Source organism: Pongo pygmaeus, chromosome 4, assembly GCF_028885625.2.
Source record: "Pongo pygmaeus isolate AG05252 chromosome 4, NHGRI_mPonPyg2-v2.0_pri, whole genome shotgun sequence".
In the NCBI taxonomy this organism is placed as follows: domain Eukaryota; kingdom Metazoa; phylum Chordata; class Mammalia; order Primates; family Hominidae; genus Pongo; species Pongo pygmaeus.
Window position 1 is genome coordinate 64,671,673 of NC_072377.2, and position 25,356 is coordinate 64,697,028.

At 36.8% G+C, this 25,356-nt stretch overlaps 1 protein-coding gene across 6 annotated transcripts in view; it reads right to left on the minus strand.

The window, feature by feature from the left end:
• Positions 1-25,356, minus strand: part of PDE4D (phosphodiesterase 4D) — a 1,555,180-nt gene that overhangs the window by 383,230 nt on the left and 1,146,594 nt on the right. Inside the window, exon 1 of one of the 6 annotated variants that reach the window (XM_054489825.2) lies at positions 6,625-6,842. The exons of the other annotated variants lie outside the window; for them this stretch is intronic. Within the exon in view, the coding sequence (XP_054345800.1) occupies positions 6,625-6,713 (89 nt within the window). The 5' untranslated portion in view covers positions 6,714-6,842. Of the gene's footprint in view, positions 1-6,624; positions 6,843-25,356 lie in introns of those variants that run through there. 6 annotated transcript variants of the gene reach the window in all.

Here is a 25,356-nt window from a genome sequence, read left to right on the forward strand (position 1 = left end):
AAGTCTTTCTCTTATTCAGAAACCTGTCCTTCCATGGTCATTGCCCAATTATGACTCTTATACACTCTCCTGTCTGCAAGAAGTGTGCTCTGAATCATTCATTCTTTTTGCTGCCTTACTGAAAGCATTGAATTAGATGGCATATGTACTGAAGTGAGGGGGTGGGACATTGGAACAAAGATTTTCACAGAAGCACACAGAGCCAGGGTTCTAGCTCTGACCAGGCTGCTATCAAGTTGCATGACCCTGGGGCCTTTCAAGGTCTTCAAGCTCTTCAATGTAAGACAAATGAGTTTGAACAAATGAACCATCAGGTTCCTTCAGCTCTAACCCCCTGTTGCCATGAATGTGGCAAAAGGAAGCAGAGTGTCCTCACACTTGCCATGAATCGGAACACATTTGCTAATAGGTTCATTCATTCAATACATAAACACCAAGCACCTAATATGTACCAGGCACTCTTCCAGGCACTGGCCATACAAAGGTGGAAAAAAGGACAAAAATTGCTGCCATGTGGAGCTTACATTCTATTATTAATAATAGCTGACATTTATTTTAGTGTTGTCTATGTGCCAGGCACTTTACATGGCTAACACACTTAATCCTCATAATACTCCGTTTTACAAATGAGGAAACTGAGGCACATGAAGTAACTTGCCCAAAGTCTCATAGCTATAAGTGATAATGTGAAAACATGAACCTCAGCAGCAGTGTGCCTGTAGAGCTAGCCAGCTGTCAATCATTCCTGCACACTACATTTCCAAGGTTAGCTTGGGTTGTATGTGCAAGTTGCTTATAAGGTAACCATTTGTAAGCCAGCTCTATTGTACTATTCTGTGACCAAGAGTGGTACCAATGATGATAGTTTATCTGAAAATGTATTTCACAAAAGAAGCCTCACAAAATTTGTGAAATGTTAGTGAAGACTTGGAAAATGCTATGAAAGAGGTGGCAGGTAGTCCTGCATTCATGTACATGCTTTCATCTAATCTGCACAATGACCTTATAAAGTAGATATTTTAATTTTCTATTTAGGTACATGGAAATGGCTCAGAGAGGTTAGGAAACCTGCCCAATCAAGAAAGCAGCAGAGTTGGCACTGAAGCTTGGTCTGTTTGGCTCTAGAGCCAAAGTTCTCCTCCTATACCATGTTACCTCTTCCTGCAATGTACAATGGTTGTTAGCAGTATTGTTATTCTTAGATATAAATGTTGTATATACAGTAATTATTTTTTTCATCGTCAATTTAGCCAACATTACTCACAATTTGAAAATCATTAAGAAGCCTAGTTTCATAGTCAAGACTATGCCAGTAGAATAAATAGACATGACACAGGATGGAGTTGACCTCTCTAGCTCAGAGAATCTTCTGGCTCCTCTGAACAGCTGGCCAAGGAGTAATATTTGGCAGTAAAATACAACCACATGACCAGTGTTTTTGGCCAGATGAAATGAGCCAGATGGAAGCCCATGAAGCAAAAGCCAGGAGGGGGCAGAAGCAGACAATATAAAATAATGGATTCATTTTCCTTTTTCTTTTTTTTAATATAAAAATACCTTTATTTTATGCTTTTGCTTAGCATCTCTTTAAACCAACATCAGTTAGGTTAGAGGACAGTATAGATACTATTTAATAAGTTTATATTTTAACTGATTACTAAGCCCTATTCTATAACAAATTACATGGTGTTCTGTCTTCAGAGAAAGATTCAGAGTTAAGTAAAGGAAGATAGCACGTCTGTTAGAATAATACTCTCATTATGGAATTTTTTCCTTGTGTGCTGATAATAGGATCTGATCAGGAAGCTGGAGGTGGGAGAGGGACCAGGAGTCCTGGTTCTAACACAGACTTCCAGAATTCATACCTGTGCAGGTTTCTTAAACTTGCTCTGCCTGGTTTCCTCATTTGTAAGATAAAGGTAATGCTAGATCCACCTCCCGAGGCTGTTTTGGAGGATGACATGCATGAGCTAATAATGCATGTATGGGATTGGGAATGGTTCCTGGTGCATGGTAAGTGTCCAATACAAACTAGCTCTACTGTTCTTACTTTGGACTTTCTAACCACATATATGTGTGGTCTCTAGTCCCTGAACCTTCAATTCTTCTTCTCTTATTTGATACTAATTACACTCATCCTTTTCACTTACCCCAAAGAATTAAGTGAGATGAGCTGCGGCACACTAAAAACAACAGCTGTCACATCTGTTGCATCTGAAAAGCTTTGAAAACTAAAAAGTGCTATGCAACAGGAGGTATTCTTAGGGTGTGCAGAAAGTTACATCCCAGTGTATTGATTCACTGGTGGCATTCACTCCCTTTCTAAGATGTGGGTTCGAGACAGCTTTTTCTAATGAGAATTGTGCAGTTTGGTTGGGCAATCACTGATGTGCTACCACTCAGGTTTTGGTAGTAGCAAAGAGTAGCTATGAGACCACACTCTCCTATGATCCCTGTTCATATCAACTACTATACAATTTCCAGATCAAAGCTGTAGATTTGATCTTTACTTCCTAATAATATAGGAGATAATTTAGGGATATCTAGATCTTCTTGTTTGGGCAAATATTGCTTTATCTTTTCGTAGCCAAGATATCATTTGTACTTTTGTTTGTTGATCTAATTGTCATTAATCCTTCCTTCGACTGTTCAGTCTATGTCATATCAAACAAATTTACTCATTAGACCTTCTACACGAGGTACAAGCATGCACATATGTATTTAATTAATCACCTGTCTGGCAGCTCTGCTAAAATGCTGGGAAGGAAAAGATGTTGAAACAATTGACAAAAATGAGATTTGGAGATTTTCTGAGAAATTTCTATCCCATGACCCCTATTACTATAAAGGGCAAGAAAACTAGAAGACACTTTCTGTTTCTGGCCTGTGGAATGCTATGGAATAATCTCTGCCCTACATTCAAATGTACCTTGAGTGATTTTCTCTTCTATTTACATAGTACCTACCCCAAACTCATCACGTAAAATGTTCCTTTTAACATCCTTGTGATTTGTTCTCTTTGGAAGACAGAATCACCTCAAGAAGAGTAATTTTCTATTTAAAGTTTCCTTGAACAGTACTGTAGTTTTAAGCAATAATATATTTTAAAATACAAAATTCCCTAGTATTCTCTTATTGGAGTAGTCAGGGTCCACAGGCTTGCTAAATCTTTGCTCCTTGATTCTTTCTTTACTTCCCAGATCGTTTTTCCCCATTTTTTTTAGGTACTATGTTTAAACAACCAACATAAACTTATCCACATGTTTTCTTGGGCACATCATTCTCCTCTTTCTTCTCTACAATACTTGGGAGGGGCGTTGCTCTAAAGTAATTAGGTGAATCTTTAAACATGTGTGCCAGAACCTAGGCAGATAAATCAGCACCTTGCCCTCAAAATAAGTACTCATCTTTGTAAGTGGTGCCCTAATGCTAACACTGATCCCATTACTGAAAACATCGTTGGCACTCTCTTCTGGGCTCACAGAGAAAAAGTAACCTTTTCTTTTATGTAATCCTTATTATGTAACCCTCTGCTTTCTCTCTTTTTCTCTTCCTCACTCCCCTTCCCATGGCCCTGCTCCCCTCCCTTCCCCTGCCTTTCCTTCCCTCTCCCTCTTCTTTTCTCTTTCAATCCTTCTTTCTGCCTCAAATCAAACTTAATAAGCTATATATTAATCTTTTTTATAAAAATGTATTTTACCCACATAAGACAAAAAATTGTCACAGCTGAAGAACTTTCACATCTATTTTGAGCATTGTAAAACTGTTTAAGATTGTATTTCTCAAGAGTCAACACTCATTAAATGTATATGAGTTGCTATTACTTTAACAAATCAGATACTAATTGAATTTCATATCTTGTACACCTGGCTTTCCTTTAGCCTTAATGTTACCAGGGAGCGAAAGCCATGCCAAAGAAAAATATTCCAGTTAAAGCTAAGTGTACCCCCAGTATCATGCATTATTTTCCATTCAATAGCCAAAGAAAAATGACACTACAATAGGTACATTTGAAGATTTTACAAGACATAAAATATTGCTCATGAAAAAACTTATAAGGGAGAAATTCAATGAAGAAATGTTGTCCAATGTCCAGTTCTTTCAGTTGCTTCAATAATGGAATCAGATCCAAAGCCTCTTAAAGGTCAAGATAAGCTTAAGTTACTTTCACTGCGTAAGGATTTTGTATATTCTTTTAAGTTAAGAAATGCAAAAACAAGGCTGTGACATTATGAGATATTTTACATGTTTACATCAAATAGTTTAACACCTTTAATTCCAAGAATGCTATGCAATAAAACTATGCTCTTCAGAAAATAATTATAGCATTTAACTGTGCGTCCATGTGCCTGTGTGTGGTGTGTATATGTGTCTGTATATATATAGAGTGAATCATGGTGCATTTGAGGTATTATGGTATGATAAAAATTTTAAGTTATATGATATGTACCTTTTTTTGATTATTGTCAGTACATTGTCGTGGCTGAATGCATAATCTCCTTTGGATGCATGAGGGACCTGCAGAAATGCAAGAGCCGGTGGCCAACTGCCTTCCTACCTCCCTAACCCTTCCACTCAATTCAACTTATGATAGATATGATCATATCAAGTTGGTTATGCCAATAAAGCATTATGGGGTGATGCCAAATAAGAAAGGGTGACAGAATACTTTATCAAATAGGCATTACTGGCATTCTTACTGTATATAAGGAAACTTCTAACCTCAAAGAGTTTGTAGTGCAACTGGAAAGATAAACTAGAACCTCCAAACAGTGAAAGCAGCACATATAAAAAAATTAATTATTCTGTGGGAAATTGTGTATTCAAATTAAGAGGAAGTAAAGGAAGGACTAAGCCTCTCAAGCTTCCAAAGGAAACTGACTCATGATGGATATTTGAGATGTCATCCTCACCTCTTAAACTTGTTACAAATGAAACTTGTTAAAATTACAGATGTGAGGTATTCAAATACATGAAAAAGTCATTCTTAGCTGCTAATGCTTATGTTTTGGAAAGGGTCAGAACTTGACCAAAGGAACCTTGAAAGAATATATTTATCATACAGCTTTAAATTGTTACAATACCATAACACCTCAAAATAGAAATATCTTTGCCAAATTGAGAAGGCAAGGTTTATAATATATTTGCAAACTACACAGCAGAGCTTAAACTCTGTATTTCATGAGATTTCTCAAATTCATTAGTCAATCAAGCTATTGCTTTTACTTTATTCAGCAGCTGGAGATTTATGATATTAAGGAGCTTGTTATCAGATCTAGTGATGAAGAGAGCCTAGAAGCCATCATATGTTGGAAATACGCACAGTAATGTTAGCAAATCATTGATGTTAAGTTCTGAATGTACCATTTAGCATATAATAAGCATGAGAATCACATTTAACAAAATGCAAAGCACATAGGAGGCATATAATTTCAAATTTTCAACTAAATTTTATAGCTGTAACAAACTAACATAACAAATAAATCGTTATTTTATTTTGAAATAAAAATAAATGGAGTTAATACCTATACCTTTAGCTGGCAAATTATATTTATCTCTTGCCAAAGTTTGCTTATGCATTGTTATATAAAATTTTTAAATTTGATTTCTCTGATTTTATAGTTCCCTAAAAATTCCAAGGACATTATCTTCTTTACTGTCTAAAGCAAATAATTAATTCTTATAAATTATTTTAATTCAAACTTTGAATGTTTTATATGCAGGCAAATCAGAACACATTTTAATTCAGTGTTAATGTATATTTCTACATGGGCCTGGCAGCTTCCAGATGTGCTGCATTTGGTCTAAATAAGAAAGACCTTATATCCAAAATTTTGTAAACAATGTCACTTCTATTTACTATTGATTAAATAGATACCTTTCAGTGCTATAGATTGTAATCAATCAAAAACGAAAAAGCTTTTCTTTATAAACAATAATAAAGAATAATCAATCTTCTCTTTATTAACACCTAGAATACTCAAATGAAGAAGGAAATCCAATATTTTTTTAAGTGTTTTCTTTCTTTCCAGTTATTTGGTTAAAATAAGCTGATTTTGTTGTAAAACAGTCATTGGCAGTTTAGTGAAGTCATGAGGTCAAGATTTTTAATATGACTTCCAGAAACAAAAGATTATTAAAATATTTAGTTTGAATTCATGGCATCTAATTCTGCAGGGCAAGATTAACACTGAATTACTACCTGAAACAGCATTAGTTTCAATTTTTTCATGTGGATGTGCCCTGAAACACTTATGAAGAATAATGTAGTGTTTTTTTTGTTGGTCAAACCAGAACCCTTCCCTAACATTTAGAGTTGACTGTATTAAGCCATTAGACAAGTTAATACACTGTTTTTCAGGTGGCAGTAATATGAATGCTTTGTTAAGTTTGCCATTTAACTCTCGGAATTAGCTTTTAAAGTTAGTCAACCTCCTTCAACTTCTGCACGTACCTACATACGCTTATTTCAAGGTTTACATCATCTTCTTGGCTCTTATTTAATATATTGTCAATTTAAAAAGCATTAGGAGTTAGAAGGTCAACATAGGGCAAAGGCTTATTTGCAAGGGGCCTAAGGCAGTTAAACAATTCTTCCTAGCTACAAAAGGAAAAGAGTAATACCTGTAGGACTTTGAGAAACGCAATCTTGATTTGGCTCTTGTAGATGGTCCTGGCACTGTGGCTCCCAGAGGATCCCAAACAAAAGCCATTTGTAAGGACGATGCCAAGATCCCCAGGAACCACGAGAAGTCAGAGCTGGTGCGGGGCTCTGGGGCCCTAAGGCCCCACACGGAGCAGGAGGCACTTGTAGCTGAGTGAGGGCATTTCCTTTATGCAGTGGTATGCGCTGACAGAGAGGTGGCAGGCTGGCTGAGGCAGGGCTGGAAGGGATGGCCAGGACTTCCTGCTGCATGACACTTGGCCTTTGCGACAGAGTTTGCTTCACTCAGGCCTTATCTCATAATTAACGTGAGAAACACTCCCTTGAAAATTTGTTTTTAAATATAGCCCTGATTAAACAGCATAGTCACATGCCACTCCTGAAAAGCACAACACACACACACACACACGCATGCACACACAACAAAAGGTGTGATTGAAGTGGGTAAACCTTTATATCAGTGTGAACTTTAAAAAATGTAAACCCACAGGGCTTTGTTAAAAAATTTTAAAAAGTAAATACATGCCTATGACTGGGTCATCTGACAAAGATTACTAAATTTCACACAGCTAACTGCCAACTATAATTTTCCTTATTTCAACTTCTCTTAAAAAGAGATGGATATGATTCTTAGCCAACCTTCCACAGGATGTAAACAGGATTTAGTCGTCTTGAAAATACCAGCACCTCTCTAAAAGTCAGTGTGAGAAAAAAAACAGGCAGATCACTTTCAGAACTTTTGGCAGCTTTGCCCTCAAGGAGATGCTGCGTCACCTTAGAGAGTGAATTACAATGCATGACTCTGACAACAAAGATCAATTATCTTGTCCATTTTCTATTCCCTAGAAACATTTCTTAACTCTGATAAATCTTTTAAAACAACTTTCTTTCAAATTAAATAAATGATGAAAGCCAAATAGAACCCTTCATATATTTTATGAGTTCAGGACATTTTGGGAAAGCATCTGTTTCAAGAAATTGTACCCAAGGAGTCAAAGGACCCTAGTGCCGTCATCGGTCCTCACCACTGAGTGGTATTCAATGTTAACAATGCAGCATAATTTCATCAGTCTGTGTCCAAACACTGCCCCGCGGGTGACCTCAACTGTAAACCAAGGGAAAGCGCCACTTCTCCAGGATAAGATTAGAGAGGCTTCAAGTGCCCAAGAGTGAATTTAACCCTCTCTGAACTGGACAAAATTGACCAAGAGTTGAGCTCAGTGAACATCACCATATCTGCAAATTTTGAGACCTCTAAAGCTCAATCTGTCTCTTGTACACCAAGTGAGTCGTGAATATTCATATAATTTCAGTAAAAGCTCAAGACATTAAACATTATGCTTATTTTCACAACAGCACCCAGCACACCAGGGGTTCTTAAGAATGCTACAGGTTTCATATCAGCTTTGGAGACAAGTAGTAGAAAACGTTTTTACAGTTTCACCTCTTTCTTATCAGACATATGAGCTCAAAGAAAGTGGGTGAGTGAGAACTGCCCTGAGCAGCAGCAACCTTGGAGGAGCAGAGAGTTTAAAAATAAACACAACACATTCTCTCTGAATCAACTTGCAATATTGTAATGCTTCACAAACTGTCTTTTTGCTTTTGTATAGAGATCCAAATTTTGCATGAGCAAAACAGGTAGCCACTTTCCTGGTGTTCTCAAAGAAGGACTGAAAAGGTGCTTATACTGATGCCAGTCTGCCCTTCTGGTGTATGAAATGCCAGCATTATCATTTAATTCTTTCAAACTATTTAATTTCCATTTTCGGCAGCTCTTAGGAAATGCACGCATTCCTGGCAGAGTTAGCACTGAGCTGAACAACTTGGTGCTTATTAGAATGTCTTCATCTGAGACTAAAGCCAGACAGTGTAAGATAACTGGTCATCTGTATAAAGAGGGGAGGAGTCCCTAACAGCTGGTGGGGGGAGGTGGCTTGGTGTGAAAGGGAGGGGGAGGGAGGCCACAAAGACAAGCAGAAGAGTAGAAGGGATGTTGCTGACAAAGATGGACTTTTTTCACCCTCCAGGCAACACAAAGCTCTCATTTTGTCCGGTGGTGTTTAAATTTTTGTAGGTGAAACAGCATCACTGATTTCTAATAAAAGCTACAGTCTATGTATATGACTTTGGAAGCAGAAAAATATTTTCACTGTTATCCCAATTTTACTGATAGCAAGATAAACCCTATCTTTGTATTCAGGCTAAAGCCGGCAGTACACATTTTCACAAATAATTAACTGCCTTTGTTTACCAATTTACCTTTTTAAAGGGATATTCACATTTAATGGATATCTAATTGATAAGCTACAAGGACATACGAAAAATCTAGAATGAATCTGCTAGGGAATGTCCAACCTTTTCTAAAAATGTACAAGGAAGGAGAACCAATCTTGTCTTTTTCATTATTGTCAAAAACATTTCTTCCTTCTTTCCCCCCTGCTTTGTAAAGGCAGACGTCTAGAACAGTTAAGCAAGATAAAACAATGGAACTATAAATGCGAAATTATGAACAAGAAAATTGAAACTCTGCTTTATTTTCCTAGTGTGAAATCAGTTACAGACACAAGAAGTGTCTGCCAATATTAATATTATTTTTTCTTAAATAATTACTTACCACCTCCTTTTCATTTCTTCCACACGGTTACACATAATCCCTCTTAGGTTACCAGGTCTCAGTAAGGTCATAGAAATAAGCTACTTATTTCTGAGATTAATCATGAGCAAAATTTAGCCTTGATTTCAAATAGAAATATCAATATTGTTTTTGAAGAACTGGCTAATATTTCACAGACATGAGAATTTAGACATTTGGAAAAAATAAGAAATTAAATAAAATGATTTTCTAGGATGAATCTTTACTAGCATTTATAATACAACAAGCTGTTTATAATTTTTACTTCATGGGTATCAAAGAGTAGAAAAGAACAAAGAAGACATCTTTTGAACATTCTAATTACTGTCATTTATTAAGCGTTTATTTTTCCAGATGAATTTTAGTAAAAGCATGATTGAATAGCAAGGAGAGATGTTCCATCCCTGAGACAAATTATTATGTTTACAAGTTGTGCAAACTAATTTCATATGTCCCAGGGAAAACCAGATTCGGAAATCTAAACATTGCTCGCATCCAATTGTTATCCATGTAAGTCCTAACCCCACTAACGTATCAGCAAAGTGCCCGTCTCCTGCCAATAGCTTAGCTCTTATGTTCTGCAGAGCTCTAAATAAGGCATCCTTTTTGCCTCTTGAATATTTCTGGGATTTTGGTTCCAAGATTCCAGATGTTACAAATGGCAAATTTGGGTTTTGGTGTCTGACACAGAAACTCAGAATTTCCTTTATAGGAGATAGCTACTATGAATAAAAATGCAACTCCCAAATTTGAGAGTGGGATAATTTAAACATAATCCACATAGGCATTCAATTACTTGCGCATCAAGTCTCTAGTTAACAGGCATACGGAAGAGATGAGGGTTGAGCTGAACTTCAGAGAAATAAGCAGTTACATCAGTGGGGTTGCGTTAGGTTGAAAGACATTGCTTCAGGAAACCAGAGCAGGCAGATAGTGGGTTTCAGGATAGTGCTGTATTTTGAAATAGTCTCTGGTTACACACTCAAAGCCAGCAAAAGTTAACGTGGAAGCAAATAACAGACGGCTATTTACCATCTATTTCTGATGAGGGTGTCGTTGTAATTCTATCTTCAGAATGATACATTGCAAAAGAGTGTGACAAAAGGCAGTTGGATAACGGGGCTTGTGTACTCCTTAAAACTAATGTCCGTTCAGTACAAGTAAATGTAAAAAATGATTTTTATTACATTACTTATCAAAATCAACTATAAGTTATTTCTCAAAATGGAAGTGTTGCAAAATAATACCAAAATTTTCTTTGAATTGCTTTCAAATATTCATTCTAAACCTTATATGAGTCTACTTGATTGAAAGGTCAATTATTCCATGTTCTGAAACGGGAGACAATTATTTTAAGACTTGGCAACAGTAAAACATTAACAGAATTGAAGGTACCCCATCTTAAGAACACTGGGAAAGCATGCTCTGTGTTTTAAGCTTCTACAATTGCATCCATTACTCATACACGACCCAGGACACAAACAGACACAAATTGTAATTAAAGAGCTAAAATCGGGATACAGACTAAAACAATCAATAAGAGGCACACTTAAATATAATGATAAAAAATCAATACAACTATGGATTGTGAATCAAAATGTTTTACTAGACACTTAAGTTTTCCATCTACATTAATTTTAGGATTTTTTTTAGCAATTTGGAAAATAACTAAGTCAAGCTTTTCTATTCACTAAACTAACAAAGCTCCTTCTAAAGCTTTGTTGGATAAAGCCTACTTGGATAAATGGGGATGAAGGAAAGAAATCATGGAGGAAGAAATGGAAGGAAAAGAAAATAAATTTTATGTTTATTGAGTATCTACTAAATGATTGACAAGTTCCTAAGAGATTTTTCTAACTATTCAAAAAATATTTCTAGACTCAAATTCTTTAAAAATCTTGAAATCAATGTAGACTAATCATTTGAAATAAAGAATTTAACACAATTTTCTAACAAGTGTGTAAAAGTATTCTGGTGTCACTAATTGTCTTGTTCAATTCTCTGTATATGAAGATTTAAAAAGTCATAAAATTCTTTCTATTTAATATTCTACTCATGAATACAGTCTTAAATAAAAATCCTACTTAGCTATTGACTGGTGAGTGAAGGAGTGGTGGATATAGGATTACATCTTGAAATTCACTTCCTCCGGAAGTCTTCCCTGCCTCCCCATACCAGGTGATGTCTCCACTGCACTTTGCACTTCCTGTTTGTCAGTGTCATCACATTAGTAATGACTTATTCAGTGTCTGGCTCCCCGATAGACCTAAACACTATGAGAACATGGATAACATCTGCTTTCCCTGTGGGTACTCAGTGCTTAGCAAACAGTCTAGGGACATAAAAACCACAATTATGTTCGTTTAATAAATGGACAAACCAATATTTTCAGGGCATCTTAAAAATAAGATGGAGCACTTACATTATATTCTTATATGTGCCTAAATAGGGGCAGAACATTCAGAACAGGTAATTTGAGTAGGGCTTATTTAGTTTCTTTTTCCTATTTGATTAATTTTTTAAATCAAAATACCACTGGGCAAGTTTTCAGGGCAGCACTGTATAGGGGATTAGAGATTAGAGTCACAGTTATGCCATGAACTTGCCATGTGACCTTGAAGATTGTTGCCTGACCTTGCTGAGTTTCAGTGTCTTACCCATTTGGTTCTCATTTGAGAGCCATTGCAAAGAGTTTTGGAGAGGGCTGAATAAGGCAATTTATATAAAAACATTCTGAAAACTGGACAAAATTTTAGGCACATACTACTGATGTTTGTAAGCTTTTGGGAGAGGTAGGAAAACTATTTTTATACTGTTAGAAACATCTTTAAGTTCTAAAAATTGCCACTTGGTTACTTCATGAGCATGGTAAATAGGCATACCATTTTATCAGTTTCAAAAAGAATATCAGTCTTCAGTTTTGATAGATAACACTATTCTCTATTTGAAATCTTTATATCCCATGTGTGTAAGAATAAAATATTAGCTGTTATATCTTGAAGGTTAATCACATGAAGAAATGTTAATGTTTTATTTGCAGCATTAAAACCCTCTGTGAACTTTGTTTACGAGCTAAAAAAATTAGGTGGCAAGAAATTTTACGAAAATTAGGTGATAGAATTTCTCGATTGTTCAAAACCTTAAGCTTCTGCTAAATATAGAAATGTTTCTATTTATTTTTTGAAAACTTATGGGATCCTAGAGACAGGCTGTTTAATTGGGAAACCAGTTGCAACACTGACTCCAACTCATGCTACCCTTATTGTTGGCCATGTACCAAATACGGACAGAAATGGCTTCTTCCAACTTTTTAGAATTATGCTTACAAATAAGCAAAAGCAATGATGAAATTGCTAGGCTGAGAAACAAAATCACTCCCTTGGGAGAAAGAAAAAAGACCCCCAATACCAAGAATCCCTAAATAAAAATCTCATGTGCTAAATTTTGGTGCTGTGGATTTTTTCCGTGACTGTTCAATATCTTGCTAAATCTGGTTATCCATTTGTTGGAGCCAACAGTCATAAACTTTCCCATTCCTGAGTACCTGTCATCCTCAGACCCCTTCCTTACTTGGACACATCCTGTGCACTGAATGAGTTTGTGAACCAAACATCACCATAATGTCAGGGTAACTTTTCTAATTCCTCATTTTACTATGATGATATCAACCACTTATTTGGTGTTTATTCTGTGGTATTTATTGACCTTGCTGAGTTATAATGTCTTATCCATTTGGTTCTCATTTGAGAGACAGCCATTGCAAAGAGCTTTCGAGAGGACTGAATAGGGTAACTAACATGAAATTGTTCTGAAGACTCTGCACAGAATTTTAGGGTATAATATATATTATATTATCCTCATAATAATTTATCTGTATGCTTTGTGTTATTTTTATTCTGTATCACCACTGAGGAAACGAAGGCTTACAAAGTTGAAGTAACTTGTCCCTATGATCATACAGCCAATGAGTAGCAGATCTGAGGTTAAAATTGAGGTCCCTCTTAATTGCAAAACCTATATCTTAACCAATACATGCCTGGAATGTAAGTAAATACAGGAATGAAAAAGGTCAGGTCACCTTCCTTGAAGAATTAAATCATAAGGGAAGTTTTGAACTTTCACAGGAAAAGCAACTGGTGTCACGTATAAGATCTACATAATGTTACTTAATCTTCCAACTCACGAGCAGGCATTATTATCACCACTTTATAGATGAGAAATCTGAGACTCAGAGAGGTTAAGGAACTTGGCTAACACCACAGAGGTAATATATGACAGACGTGTGAGTCCAAGTCAGTTTTGCTTATCTCTAAATCTTGTCTCCATTGTGGCTGGCTTACCCGAGATCTTTCAATTCCTAATTCCAGGGACAAAATTGGCCTGTGAGCCTGGGGTGGGACTGAGGCTGCAAGTAGGGGCTGAGTGGGTTCAACTGTGGTAACTAGAGAGAGAGGAGGCCTAGAGTATAGTTCAGCTTGAGGAAAAGTGATCCTGTCAATGTTTGTATGCATTGCGCACTGCCCTGCACTTTCCCTCTGAATATTCTACATAGGAGAAAAATCACAACACTTTTCAGTCCATCCAACCAAAGGTAACAATGTGCTAGGGGCTACAATAGAAATCCAGATGTTTGAGTAACAGCAAAAGAAAACAGCTTATTGTTGTTATTTGTTTTTATTTTGTAACAGAATATATAAAACTTAGGGTGCCATTTACTAGCTATCTCTCAGAACTAGGTAAGAAATCTATAACAGACATTTACACAATTAGGCTATTATTAATAAGGCAATTGGACTGGTTCTGGTTTTTGCTTTCAGTGTTACCACTAATTTTATTTCTACTGGTTCAGTGGAGTTAAGTGACTTTCCCACGTTTGGAAAGTGCTAATTAAAGGGGCCTTGATGAAAACTTTAGCTTACCTCTAAATTTTAGAGAATAAGCCATTTTTATATTAGAGATTTTTAATTAAACTTACTACCTTAAAAATGTAGAAGTAAATTTGAGAACACATAATTGTTATTTCATTGGTCAGATGATATCCAGTAAAATAATTTATCCAGCAAAATTCTGAGTTAAATTTGACTTGTTTTTGTTTGATATATATGTATAGATGAGTCTTAAGGGATTGAATTTATATTTGAAAATAAAACAAACTTTGGTCAAAGAAACAAAATTATAACTATGGGTTTTTAAGTCTCACCAGGTACTGGATGGTGAAATGCATGAGGCAGCAAGTATTTTTCTAAATATTCTATAAGTGACCCTAACAAAAACACACAAAGCTTTGAAATAAACAGAGCTAAAAGATATAGACTAGTAAGCTACTTTCTATATGGAATTTTGTTCAACAGCTAATCAAACCAACCAGCCTCCCTTCCTTCTTTGCTTCCTCCCTCTCTCTTGCCCGCCCACCTACCTTCCTACCTACCTTCCTTCCTTCCTTCCATCCCTCCTTCCTTCCTTCCTTCCTTCCATCCTTCCTTCCTTCCTTCCATCCTTCCTTCCTTCCATCCTTCCATCCTTCCATCCTTCCTTCCTTCCTTCTATCCCTCCTTCCTTCCTTCCATCCTTCCATCCTTCCTTCCTTCCTTCCATCCTTCCTTCCTTCCATCCTTCCATCCTTCCATCCTTCCTTCCTTCCTTCTATCCCTCCTTCCTTCCTTCTATCCTTCCTTCCTTCCTTCTATCCTTCCTTCCTTCCTTCCTTCCTTCCCTCCATCCTTCCTTCCATCCCTCCTTCCTTCCTTCCTTCCCTCCCTCCTTCCTTCCTTCCATCCCTCCTTCCTTCCTTCCTTCCATCCCTCCTTCCTTCCTTCCTTCCTTCCCTCCTTCCTTCCTTCCTTCCATCCTTCCTTCCTTCCTTCCATCCCTCCTTCCCTCCTTCCTTCCTTCCTTTCTTCCTTCCTTCTACTCACGAATGCATGTTTAGCATCTCCTACGTGTCCCAGGCTATGCCAGCTGCCTGCTAGTAGTCAATGGTGAAAACAATTCATGCCCAAAGAGAACTTAGGGCTGAATGAACCAAAAACTGAAACTCAAGGGTAATACAAAATTTGACTGGGCATACATTCGTTTAAAGTATCAGGGCAATAAGAAGAGAAGGAATAGAAAATATTTATAGAAATAAAAAATAACGTGAGCTCTTATTTAAGAAAAAATGTATATAATTAAGAAGAAGGTGGCCAGGTATGAAGCTCATGCCTGTAATCCCAGCACTTTGGGAGGCCAAGGCGGACAGATCTCTTGAGCCCAGGAGTTGGAGACCAGCCTGGGAAACATGGCTAGATCCCATCTCTACAAAAAAGAGAAAAGTTAGCCAGGCATGGTGGTGCATGCCTGGGGTCCTAGCTACTTGGGAGGCCGAGGTGGGAGGATCACCTGAACCTGGGAATCGAGGCTGCAGTGATTGTGCCACTGAACTCCAGCACTCCATCCTGGCTGTCAGAGTGAGACCCTATCTCTAAAAACAAACAAACAAACCAAAACAAGAAGATGATTTTTCAGATCATCAGCATTAAAAACAAATCAAATGAGTTATTTTTGGTGAAATGCCAGTTTGTATCACTGGCCTGGGGGAAATATTTGGGCTCAACCAGTGAATTCTTTCTATTCTGTTAAAGTGGAAAGGGCACAGGAGAGATACATTTGTACAGAAGTTCCTATTTCAGCCCAGTGTGGGTCTAAGTAAGGGCTCCGTGGCTGGGGGTACAGAGATGGGTCCTGGTGCCTCCTTACAAAAGCTTGCAAACCAGCAAGAATCTTACCTCGGAAAAATATCTCTGTGACCTGTGGCAGTAAGCTTTTTCTCAATAAAACATATCAGTAGTGCTCACACATTAAAACTGACAAACGGTCCCCTTGAATCCTTCTTATACACATAAAGAAAAAATAAGCATGCCTTAGTAGGGCAATCAGTCCTGGAATAGTCCAGAATGAGCTGAATTAGGGATGTCTAAAATATAAACTTGATAGAGCATATACGATCTGTTTCAGTAGAATATGGTTCTTGCCATGTCAAAAAGAGGTTTTTTCCCCCCAAGATGGTATTATGAACATTTTCAAAAATACAGGAAAATTGAAACAAGTTTACAGTGAACACCTGTGTATCTACTGTTTAGATTCCAACAGTGACATTTAAGAGACTGCTTCTTAACAGGTGATTATCATATTAGGTGAGCAATTATTCAGGTAAGACCCATCTGAATAATATTTAGGATTGTGCCTATGTTTAACCTAAGTTATGTCTCTATGTTTTCTTCTGGAGTCTATTTTGAAGGGTGGACTTTGTACAGGAAAGACAATTTGTTTTTTTCTATGTCATATAAAGCACAAAATAAATTTGAATTTCTAAATCTTACTAACAAAAATAAATTCAGGATAAAAAGTAAATCTAAAGATATGCTCAAGATTATGAGTTATCCAAATCAATACCCATTTAATTGATAAAAGCTATCAACCATGAAGTTTTATTCCAGGTTAGTCCTAGGTAATATGTTTTTGGAATTCTCTGAAATAAGAAAATTGTTGGTAAGTTATGAGTCAGTCAAGAACTTGGGAATGAGATGATTGGGAACTTTCCACAGTTACTGATATTGTACAAACTAAACTATAATATTTATAAATCAAGAGATGTTTTAATAAGTGAGATGTTTTTGGGTTTTCTGTGGGTTTTATTATTTTGTTTCCTTTTGATATATTTTAAATGAACATTATATAAATGTTAGGCCTTGTTTGTTATGAACAAGACACTGTACTTTTCTATAAATGAAAAAAAACTCAACCTCAATAACTCTATTTTTAATCAATTATTTCTGATGTGCCTAGTGTAAAAGTCAGCTTGCTAACTCCTCAGCAAATTGAAATGCAGGTCAAGGTCAGATGACATTACAAGAGGGACAGAGAAAACCTAAGTTTAGTCTCCATGAAACTAGAACTCAACACAAATGATTACTGAACACTCAGCCCATGTTTGGAGTTGTACGCTTACAAAGGCATCCTATCAGGAAGGAGCAAGTACTGCAGAATCGTGGAAGAAGCTAGTGTGCTCTCAGGTGCTCCAAGAGCCGTGGAAAATCTCAGATTCAGACTATCGACTTCTCAAGTACATTCAAAGAATGTGTATTTGCAACTCTAGTATAAACTCATTAAAGCAGAAGTTCCGAGAAAATAGCCAATACAGCTATAAATAGCAGAAAGTGGCATTTTCCAAAAAAGTTAATGTTAATACTTTGTTTAAAAGCATATTATAAAATTGTCAATACTAAGTAGAATCTAATTACTCCTGAAAAGCATTTCTCATTTAAAATCTATTCATTAAAATATGCACCAAAATGTTGATCAAGTTATTTCTGGGTAATAGAATGATAGACTTTTTAAATTTTATTTTCCATAATGTTTATATTTTCTACAATAAATAAAGATGGCTTTTATAATCAGAATAAATGAAATACATGTTATTAAAAAACTGGAGTAGTCAAGTTTCTTTTTTTCCCACCAGGAATTTTAGGTTTTTAGTTAATTAGACTTCAAACAAAGGTCAAGAGTAAAGACTTTTGAATCACATTAAATTAAAGACGTCTCATAGATATTTTACACATTGGTGAGATGTTAAGTAGTGAGAGAGAAGTCCTGAGAAGCCAGATAGGCATACACATCATTTAACACCTATGATGGTATTATTTAAAATCAAATCATTAATAGAAGCAGCATGATGCAGTTTGCAGAAGCATAACTAGAGAAGACAAGAAGTCTGCCTTACAGAGCCTAAGAAGAGGCATGGTGAGGAAAAAGCAAGAGAGAGAGAAAGAAGCAGACCTCTTAATAGATGTAAAGAAATCCACTTCGTGCCAGTTTGCAAGGAAATTTTCCTTTATGAAGAGCAGAGCACTTAATAGATGTAAAGAAATCCACTTCGTGCCAGTCTGCAAGGAAATTTTCCTTTATGAGGAGCTAGATGTTTGCACAGCGCCCTCTTGTGAAGAGAGTTTTTTGTGACTGTACCTTCACCCCAAGAGCCAAAAGCTTCAAGTATCCTTCCAGAGCAATTGCTTAGCTTTCATCAGCTGAGGATTAACTTCCAAGGCTTTTTGAGGATGCATGTATGGGTATGAGTAACACACAGACTTGACATCCGAATTCTCTATTATTAAATGTGCACATAAATATTCCACAGAGTTGTGCTTCTTAATGATAATGCTTTAAAAAGAACTTCCTAAAATAGGAAATTAGCATCTATGTTTGTTCCCATGACTTGTGAAACTTGCTCTTTTGCTCTGATGAATGCTGTTTCTCCATTTGGTAAAAGAAAATTGAAAAATTGAAAATTGGGGACTATATTAAAAATCAAAAATTGTCCATTCATCTTAAAAATATGGAGACATTTATTTATAAAACGTTAGTATGCTTATGAGTGCCATTTGAAAATGCATTAGGCACCTGAAATTTCATATGATAGTCACTGACAAAAATATTGCCATTTGAGTAATATAAGAATTAGAGACATTTGGTGTGCTTGATTTAGCACGTTAATTAGAATAAAAATCTTTATTCATGTAAATGATTCCACTGATTTGCAATTATCTGGATAACTGCTCAGCAGGAAAAACCAAATTTTGGATACTTCTCGCAAAAAAGTAAATTATTGTGGAATATGATACAATGTATGCAGGAAGAGTTGTGCTTTATGTGATATTCTCACTCAAAACAGGAAAGAAAATGATTTCTCCTCACATTCAGTTGAACAATTGATTGGGAAGTGAGTACAAACTTCACTTTGCCGGTCAGTGTCTGTGCTATGTATTTATTGAGGAGCTCATTCATTGCTACTCACTTTCCTAACCAAACCATTTTGAAAAACATGCTTAGAACCCTGAGCTAGGTAAAATGAGAATGTGTGGCTTAGCACAAATCATAATTAAAAAGCAATGGCAACACCAAAGGATGGGTTGGGGTGCCCCTCCATAACCACTACAAGGTTTTCCAAACCCACCACAATTAAACATGTATCAAAAATAAAAACGATGTGCTTTCTATGTAAATGCAAATTCAAGACAAGTCCCCAAGATCCCTTAGCTTCCAATCAAATTGTCATCACTTCTCAATCTACTACTATCTAGAAATTCTACTGGGGCCTTTGCTGAAAGTTCAGAGCATTCATTGATAAGTATCATTGTATTCATGTGGAAGAGATGACATGAGGCAGACAAGGATGGGAACAAGTCTGTGTAGGAATCTACACATATCCAGTGCTTGTGCAATGGACTTTTGAATAGGCTTGTGAAAAAGACTAACGCCTCCCAACTGTATCTCCATCCCTGACATTTTGCCTGGTTTTCAGAACAGTATATCAATCTCCTTCTTGGAGATTGACATATGGGTATTTAATAGTCTTAGGTTTAATTCCTTCCAGGGAGACTGCAAAATTTTGGAGTGGGTAGTTTATTTGGAGAAGAGGTAGGAAGGCGATTCTAGGAAATAAAAGTTAGGTGATGGGGAAGTGGGATAGCAAAGGAAGAAAAGTTAATAGAGTGTGTATTAATAAGCAGGGGAAGATGGAGCCCAATCTCCCCAGGGACCTTTTGTGGGACCATATATACGCATGCCTCAGGACTGTCCCACTGGAGAATGTGGAACCTGGGGTATATGAGCACCAACTCTGGACACTCAATGTTGGAGTGTTGCCACTGGGAATGTTAAAAAATCCTGTAAACGGTCTCAGCAGGTTCCTTTGTACTGCAGAAAGCCCCCAGGTACCTGAGATGGGAAAGTGACTGAGTCTGCCATAGCCTCAGGTGAACTCTATAGTGGGTGGAGGGAAACGGAGCAGCACTCCAAGCATTTTCCACAAACAGGACTATCAAACTCAAAATGCTCAAACAGAACCACCCCACCCCTAAACCTACTCCTCCCTTGAACTCCCCAAGCTCAATAAATAAAAACACACGTTTCCAATTTGTTCAGGCCAAAAACCCTTGAATTATCTTTGACTCATCTCTTTTTCTCTCACTCTATGTAAAAATCCATCATCAAACACAATTAGCTCTGGTTTCAAAACATTGCCACAATCTGATCACTTCTTGCCATCTCCACTGCCATCACCCGGGTCCAAGTCACTATTGTCTCCTTCCAAGGCTATTGCAGTGGCCTCATTACCATTTTCCCTGCTTCTACTCTTGCTCCAACTCTATTCTTCACAGAGCACCCAGAGTGATCCTTTGAAAATGTATGCCATTTCTCTGCTCAAAACCCTTTACCGGTTTCCCACTCCATTTGGGATAAAATCCAAACTCTTTACCATGGTTTTCAAAAGCCGTCTCCTCTCTTTCTGGCCTCCTTTTCTATTCTCTCTCTTGCTTATTCAGTTCCCACAATACTCATCTTCTTCCTGTTCCTTAAACACAATGTGCCTTCTCCTAAGGAGCTTTGCACTTGCTATTTCTTTTTCTTGAAACACCCTTCCTTTGGAAAAATGCATAATTCACTCATTTTGTTAAGAGTTAAATGTCAGTTTAACAGACAAGGATACCTATTCTGACTTTTTAATCTAAAATCACACTCGTATTACTATTTCTTTACTCTGCATTAATTTTTTTCATAGAACTAACCATCACGACACACATTTTGAATGTGTTTATGTATTCCATATATTTTGTACTTTCCTCCCCACAAAAAATTAAATTCTTTCAGAGGAGAGACATGTTGATTCACTGCTGTTTGGCCAACAACTAGAATAGGGCCGGATAGTGGTAATGGTTCGATATATATTTACTAAGTGAATTAATTCACTGTTCTGAGAGCCATATGAGATAAATATTGATACTTATTAAACACTTAAACGTTATGATTGATATTGGCCTATAAAAAGTGTAAGCAGCCTCTGCTCACTGAAGTATGAATATCCAAGGCGTAGGGAAATCATCAGAGTTTAGACCTGTAAGCTTGTCCAACCTGCGGCTTGTGGGCTACATGGTCCAGGATGGCTTTGAATGTGGCCCAACACAAATTCATAAACTATCTTAAAACATTATGAGACTTTTTGTTTTGTTTTGTTTTTGCTAATCAACTGTTGTATTAGTGTATTTTATGTGTGGCCCAAGACAATTCTTCCATTGTGGCCCAGGGAAGCCAAAAGATTGAATACCCTGGGAGGGTATATTACTGTATTATGAACAATGATAGTTAGGAAAAGAAAGGAAAGAAAGTTTGAGACTGGACTGTGAAGGAACTTGAATGATTCGTTAGGAGTGGGACTTTTGTTCCATTTAGAAGTGAAAACTTACCAAGTGTTTCTGAACAAGGAAGTGAAATAATAAAAGCAGAATTAATTTCAGAACAACTGATATTTTGATTCTACTTGCAAGGACTTGAGCAGGAAAGATTAGAGGCAGAGAGACAATGTCGTGAACTTTCCCCCACTTGAATCCTCCTTTTTCCCAGTATTCAAGACACTGGCATATGTACTGGCATATATGTAGTATTTGCATCTTTTAAACTTAGTTTGAAGACTACTGTATCGTCAAATATTTTTCATACTCAGTTAAGGTGGCTTTTGATCTTACTGCGATGTTAAACTACCATACCTTGTTTAGCTGAAAAAAAGGTCTGTCCATGGTCTCTCTGGAATTGAAAGTGAACCTACTATACATATGAAAAGCTCACATTCATTCTTCTTCAGGTTATCTAAGAACTAATAACTAAAGTATTAGAAAAAGATAAGTTTGGGCATGAATATACTATAGCTTATTTGGTGAGATACAGATATGAGTCAACAGGAATAAACACGTCAAAGCCATCTGTAGTGCTTAGCAAAGTTTCTTTACATCTCTAATTTGTTTCTTACCCAGGGCAAAATGCAAACTGAAGTCTTCTTTTCTCTAAAGGAGTATTGTAAAGAAAAAGAGTGGTATATACTCATGTTCTACTGGACTCTGAACCTCCTGGGGCTGTATTACCCTGGGACTGCCTAGCACAGTAGGAGTGAAATAAATGTATGTTAAATGAATCCATCAAGCTTCTTAGAAGACAGACTCCAGGGAAATTTCATTATTTTGTTCTAAATTCTGCTTTCCCTCATGTAATGAATATTTAATTCTGTTTTGTTCCAGAAAGGACTCAAGGCTTCTCTATTTCCTTTAGTAATTAGCTTAAATAAGCCAAGTCATCCATTTCTCTACCTACCCAATGGACAACAGAAGAAGCTTACATGTCTCATAGCTTTATCTGTACCTTGATATGTTTGAGAATATTTCATATACATAAACCAGCAATGATCATTTGAGGAAATAAACCAGTAAACTTTACAACCAATTGTAATTTGAGGATATAAACTTTAAACTCTAGAATGTTGGACACATCTTTGAAAATAATTCCAAATAACTAATTGAATCTATTAGTTTATGTTACAAGCCAATTTGGTTCGAAGTTTTAAAATGAAGAAAAAATTGTATAAATAGAAGTTTAAGTTTTAAGCATAGTTTAATGAAATCAGCTAGTCTCAACTCAGTATTTTCACTTAGTTCATCAAATTATTTGAAAAGTAAACACGTGGGCTGTACGGAGAACAGTGAATCCTCACCTACCCTGAGCTATCACTCCTGTTTGTGGGGCACAGAGAAGGCATTCAGACCTGTGCCTGCCACCACCCTACCCCCAGCCAACACCACCTCCAGTGTGACTGTGCACACAGGCTCCAGCAAGGGCCTCCTGCCCACCTCTCTAATCTGCATTGCCTCTGCCACTCTGGTGAACATCTGCAGGGAGGCAGGTACCCCCGCACCCACTAGCACTTCACTGCAGCTGTCCCATCTCAGCACCCCCAGCTGAGTGGATTCCAAAACTTGAAGAGTGAGAAGACAAAGTTGGGGCCTCATACAAGTCCCCTGGAGTTAGGGCACACAGTCCAGAAGTTGGGAGCTGAGTGTTGGACCCCTAAAATCTTCCAGAAATGAAGCCAATCAGCTGAATCCACCTTATACCACAATCAAACCCTCAAGGTTATCAAATAGGATAAAAGGAAAAAAAAAAACATTCAAATGTCAGCAACCTCAAATATTAAAGGTAGAAAAGTCCACAAAGATGAGAAAGAATCAGCACAAGAACCCTGAAAACTCAAAAGGCCAGAATGCCTTTTTTCCTCCAAACAACTGCATCCCTTCTAAAGCAAGCTTCTGAACCAGGCTGAGATGGCTGAAATGACAGAAATAGAATTCAAAATATGGATTGGAATGAAGATCATTGAAGTACAGGAGTATGTTGAAACCCAATGGAAGGAAGCTAAAAATCATGATAAAACAATGCAGGAACTGACAGACAAACAGCCAGTATAGACAAGAATGTCACCAACCTGATAGAGCTGAAAACATTATTAGAATTTCATAATGTAATTACAAGTACTAATAACAGAACAGCCCAAGTGGAGGAAAAAAATCTCAGAAATCTCAGAGCTTGAAAACTGGCTTTCTAAAATAAGACAGTCAGACAAGAATAGAGAAAACAGAATGAAAAGGAATGAACAAAACCAAGAAATATGAGATTATGTAAAGAGACTGAATCTACGAGTCATTGGTGTCCCTGAAATACATGAGGAGAATGAAGCCAACTTGGAAAACATATTTCAGGGTGTTATCCATGAGAACTTCCCTAATCTAGTTACAGAGGCCAACATTTAAATTCAGGAAATGCAGAAACCCCTGGTAAGGTACTTCACAAGAAGGTCATCCCCAAGACACACAATCATTAGATTCTCCAAGGTTGAAATCAAAGAAAACATGTTAAAGGCAGCTAGAAAGGTAAGGTCACCTACAAAGGGAAGCCCATCAGACTAACTGTGGACCTCTCAGCAGAAACTCTACAAGTCAGAAGAGATTGAGGGCCAATATTCACCATTCTTAAAAAGAAATTCCAACCAACAATTCCATATCTGGCCAAACTAAGCATCACAGTGAAGGGGAAATAATATCCTGTTCAGACAAGCAAATACTGAGGGAATTTGTTACCACCAGACATGCCTTACAAGAACTCCTGAAAGAAACACTAAATATAGAAAGGGAAGACCATTACCAGATACTACAAAAACACACTGAAGTGTACAGACCAATGACTCTATAAAACAACCATATAAATAAGTCTGCAAAATAACCAGCTAACATCATGATGACAGAATGAAATTCACATAAAAATATTAACCTTAAATGTAAATGGACTAAATGCCTCAATTAAAAGACACAGAGTGGCAAGCTGGATAAAGAATCGAGACCCACTGGTATGCTGTCTTCAAGAGACCCGTCTCACATGCAATGATACACATAGGCACAAAATAAAGGGATGGAGGAAAATCTACCAAGCAAATGAAAAACAGAAAAAAGCAGGGGTTGCAATCCTAGTTTCTGACAAAAACGACTTTAAACCAACAAAGATAAAAAAGACAAAGAAGGGCATTACATCATGGTAAAGGGTTCAATTCAACAAGAAGATCTAATTATCCTAAATATATATGCACCCAACAGAGAGAAGCACTCAGATTCATAAAGCAAGTTCTTAGAGACCTTCAAAGAGACCTAGACTCCCACACAATGATAGCAGGAGACTTTAACATATCACTGAAAATATTAGACAGATCATCAAGACAGGAAACTAAGATATTCAGGACTTGAACTCAGCACTGGATCAAATGGATCTGATAGATATCTACAGAAGTCTCCACCCAAAAATAACAGAATATACATACTTCTCATTGCCACATGCCATATACTCTAAAATTGATCACATAATCAGAAGTAAAACACTACTCAGCAAATGCAAAAGAACTGAAATAATAATGAACAATCTCTCAGACCGGAGTGCAATCAAATTAGAAGCTAAGGCTAAGGAATTCACTCAAAACCATGCAATTACACGGAAATTGAATGCCTTTTCTCCTGAACTCCTGAATGCCTTTTGGGTAAATAACAAAATAAAAGCAGAAATCAATAAGTTTTTTGAAACAAATGAGAACAAAGATACAACATCCCAGAACCTCTGGAAAATAGCTAAGGCAGTGTTAGGACAGACATTTATAGCA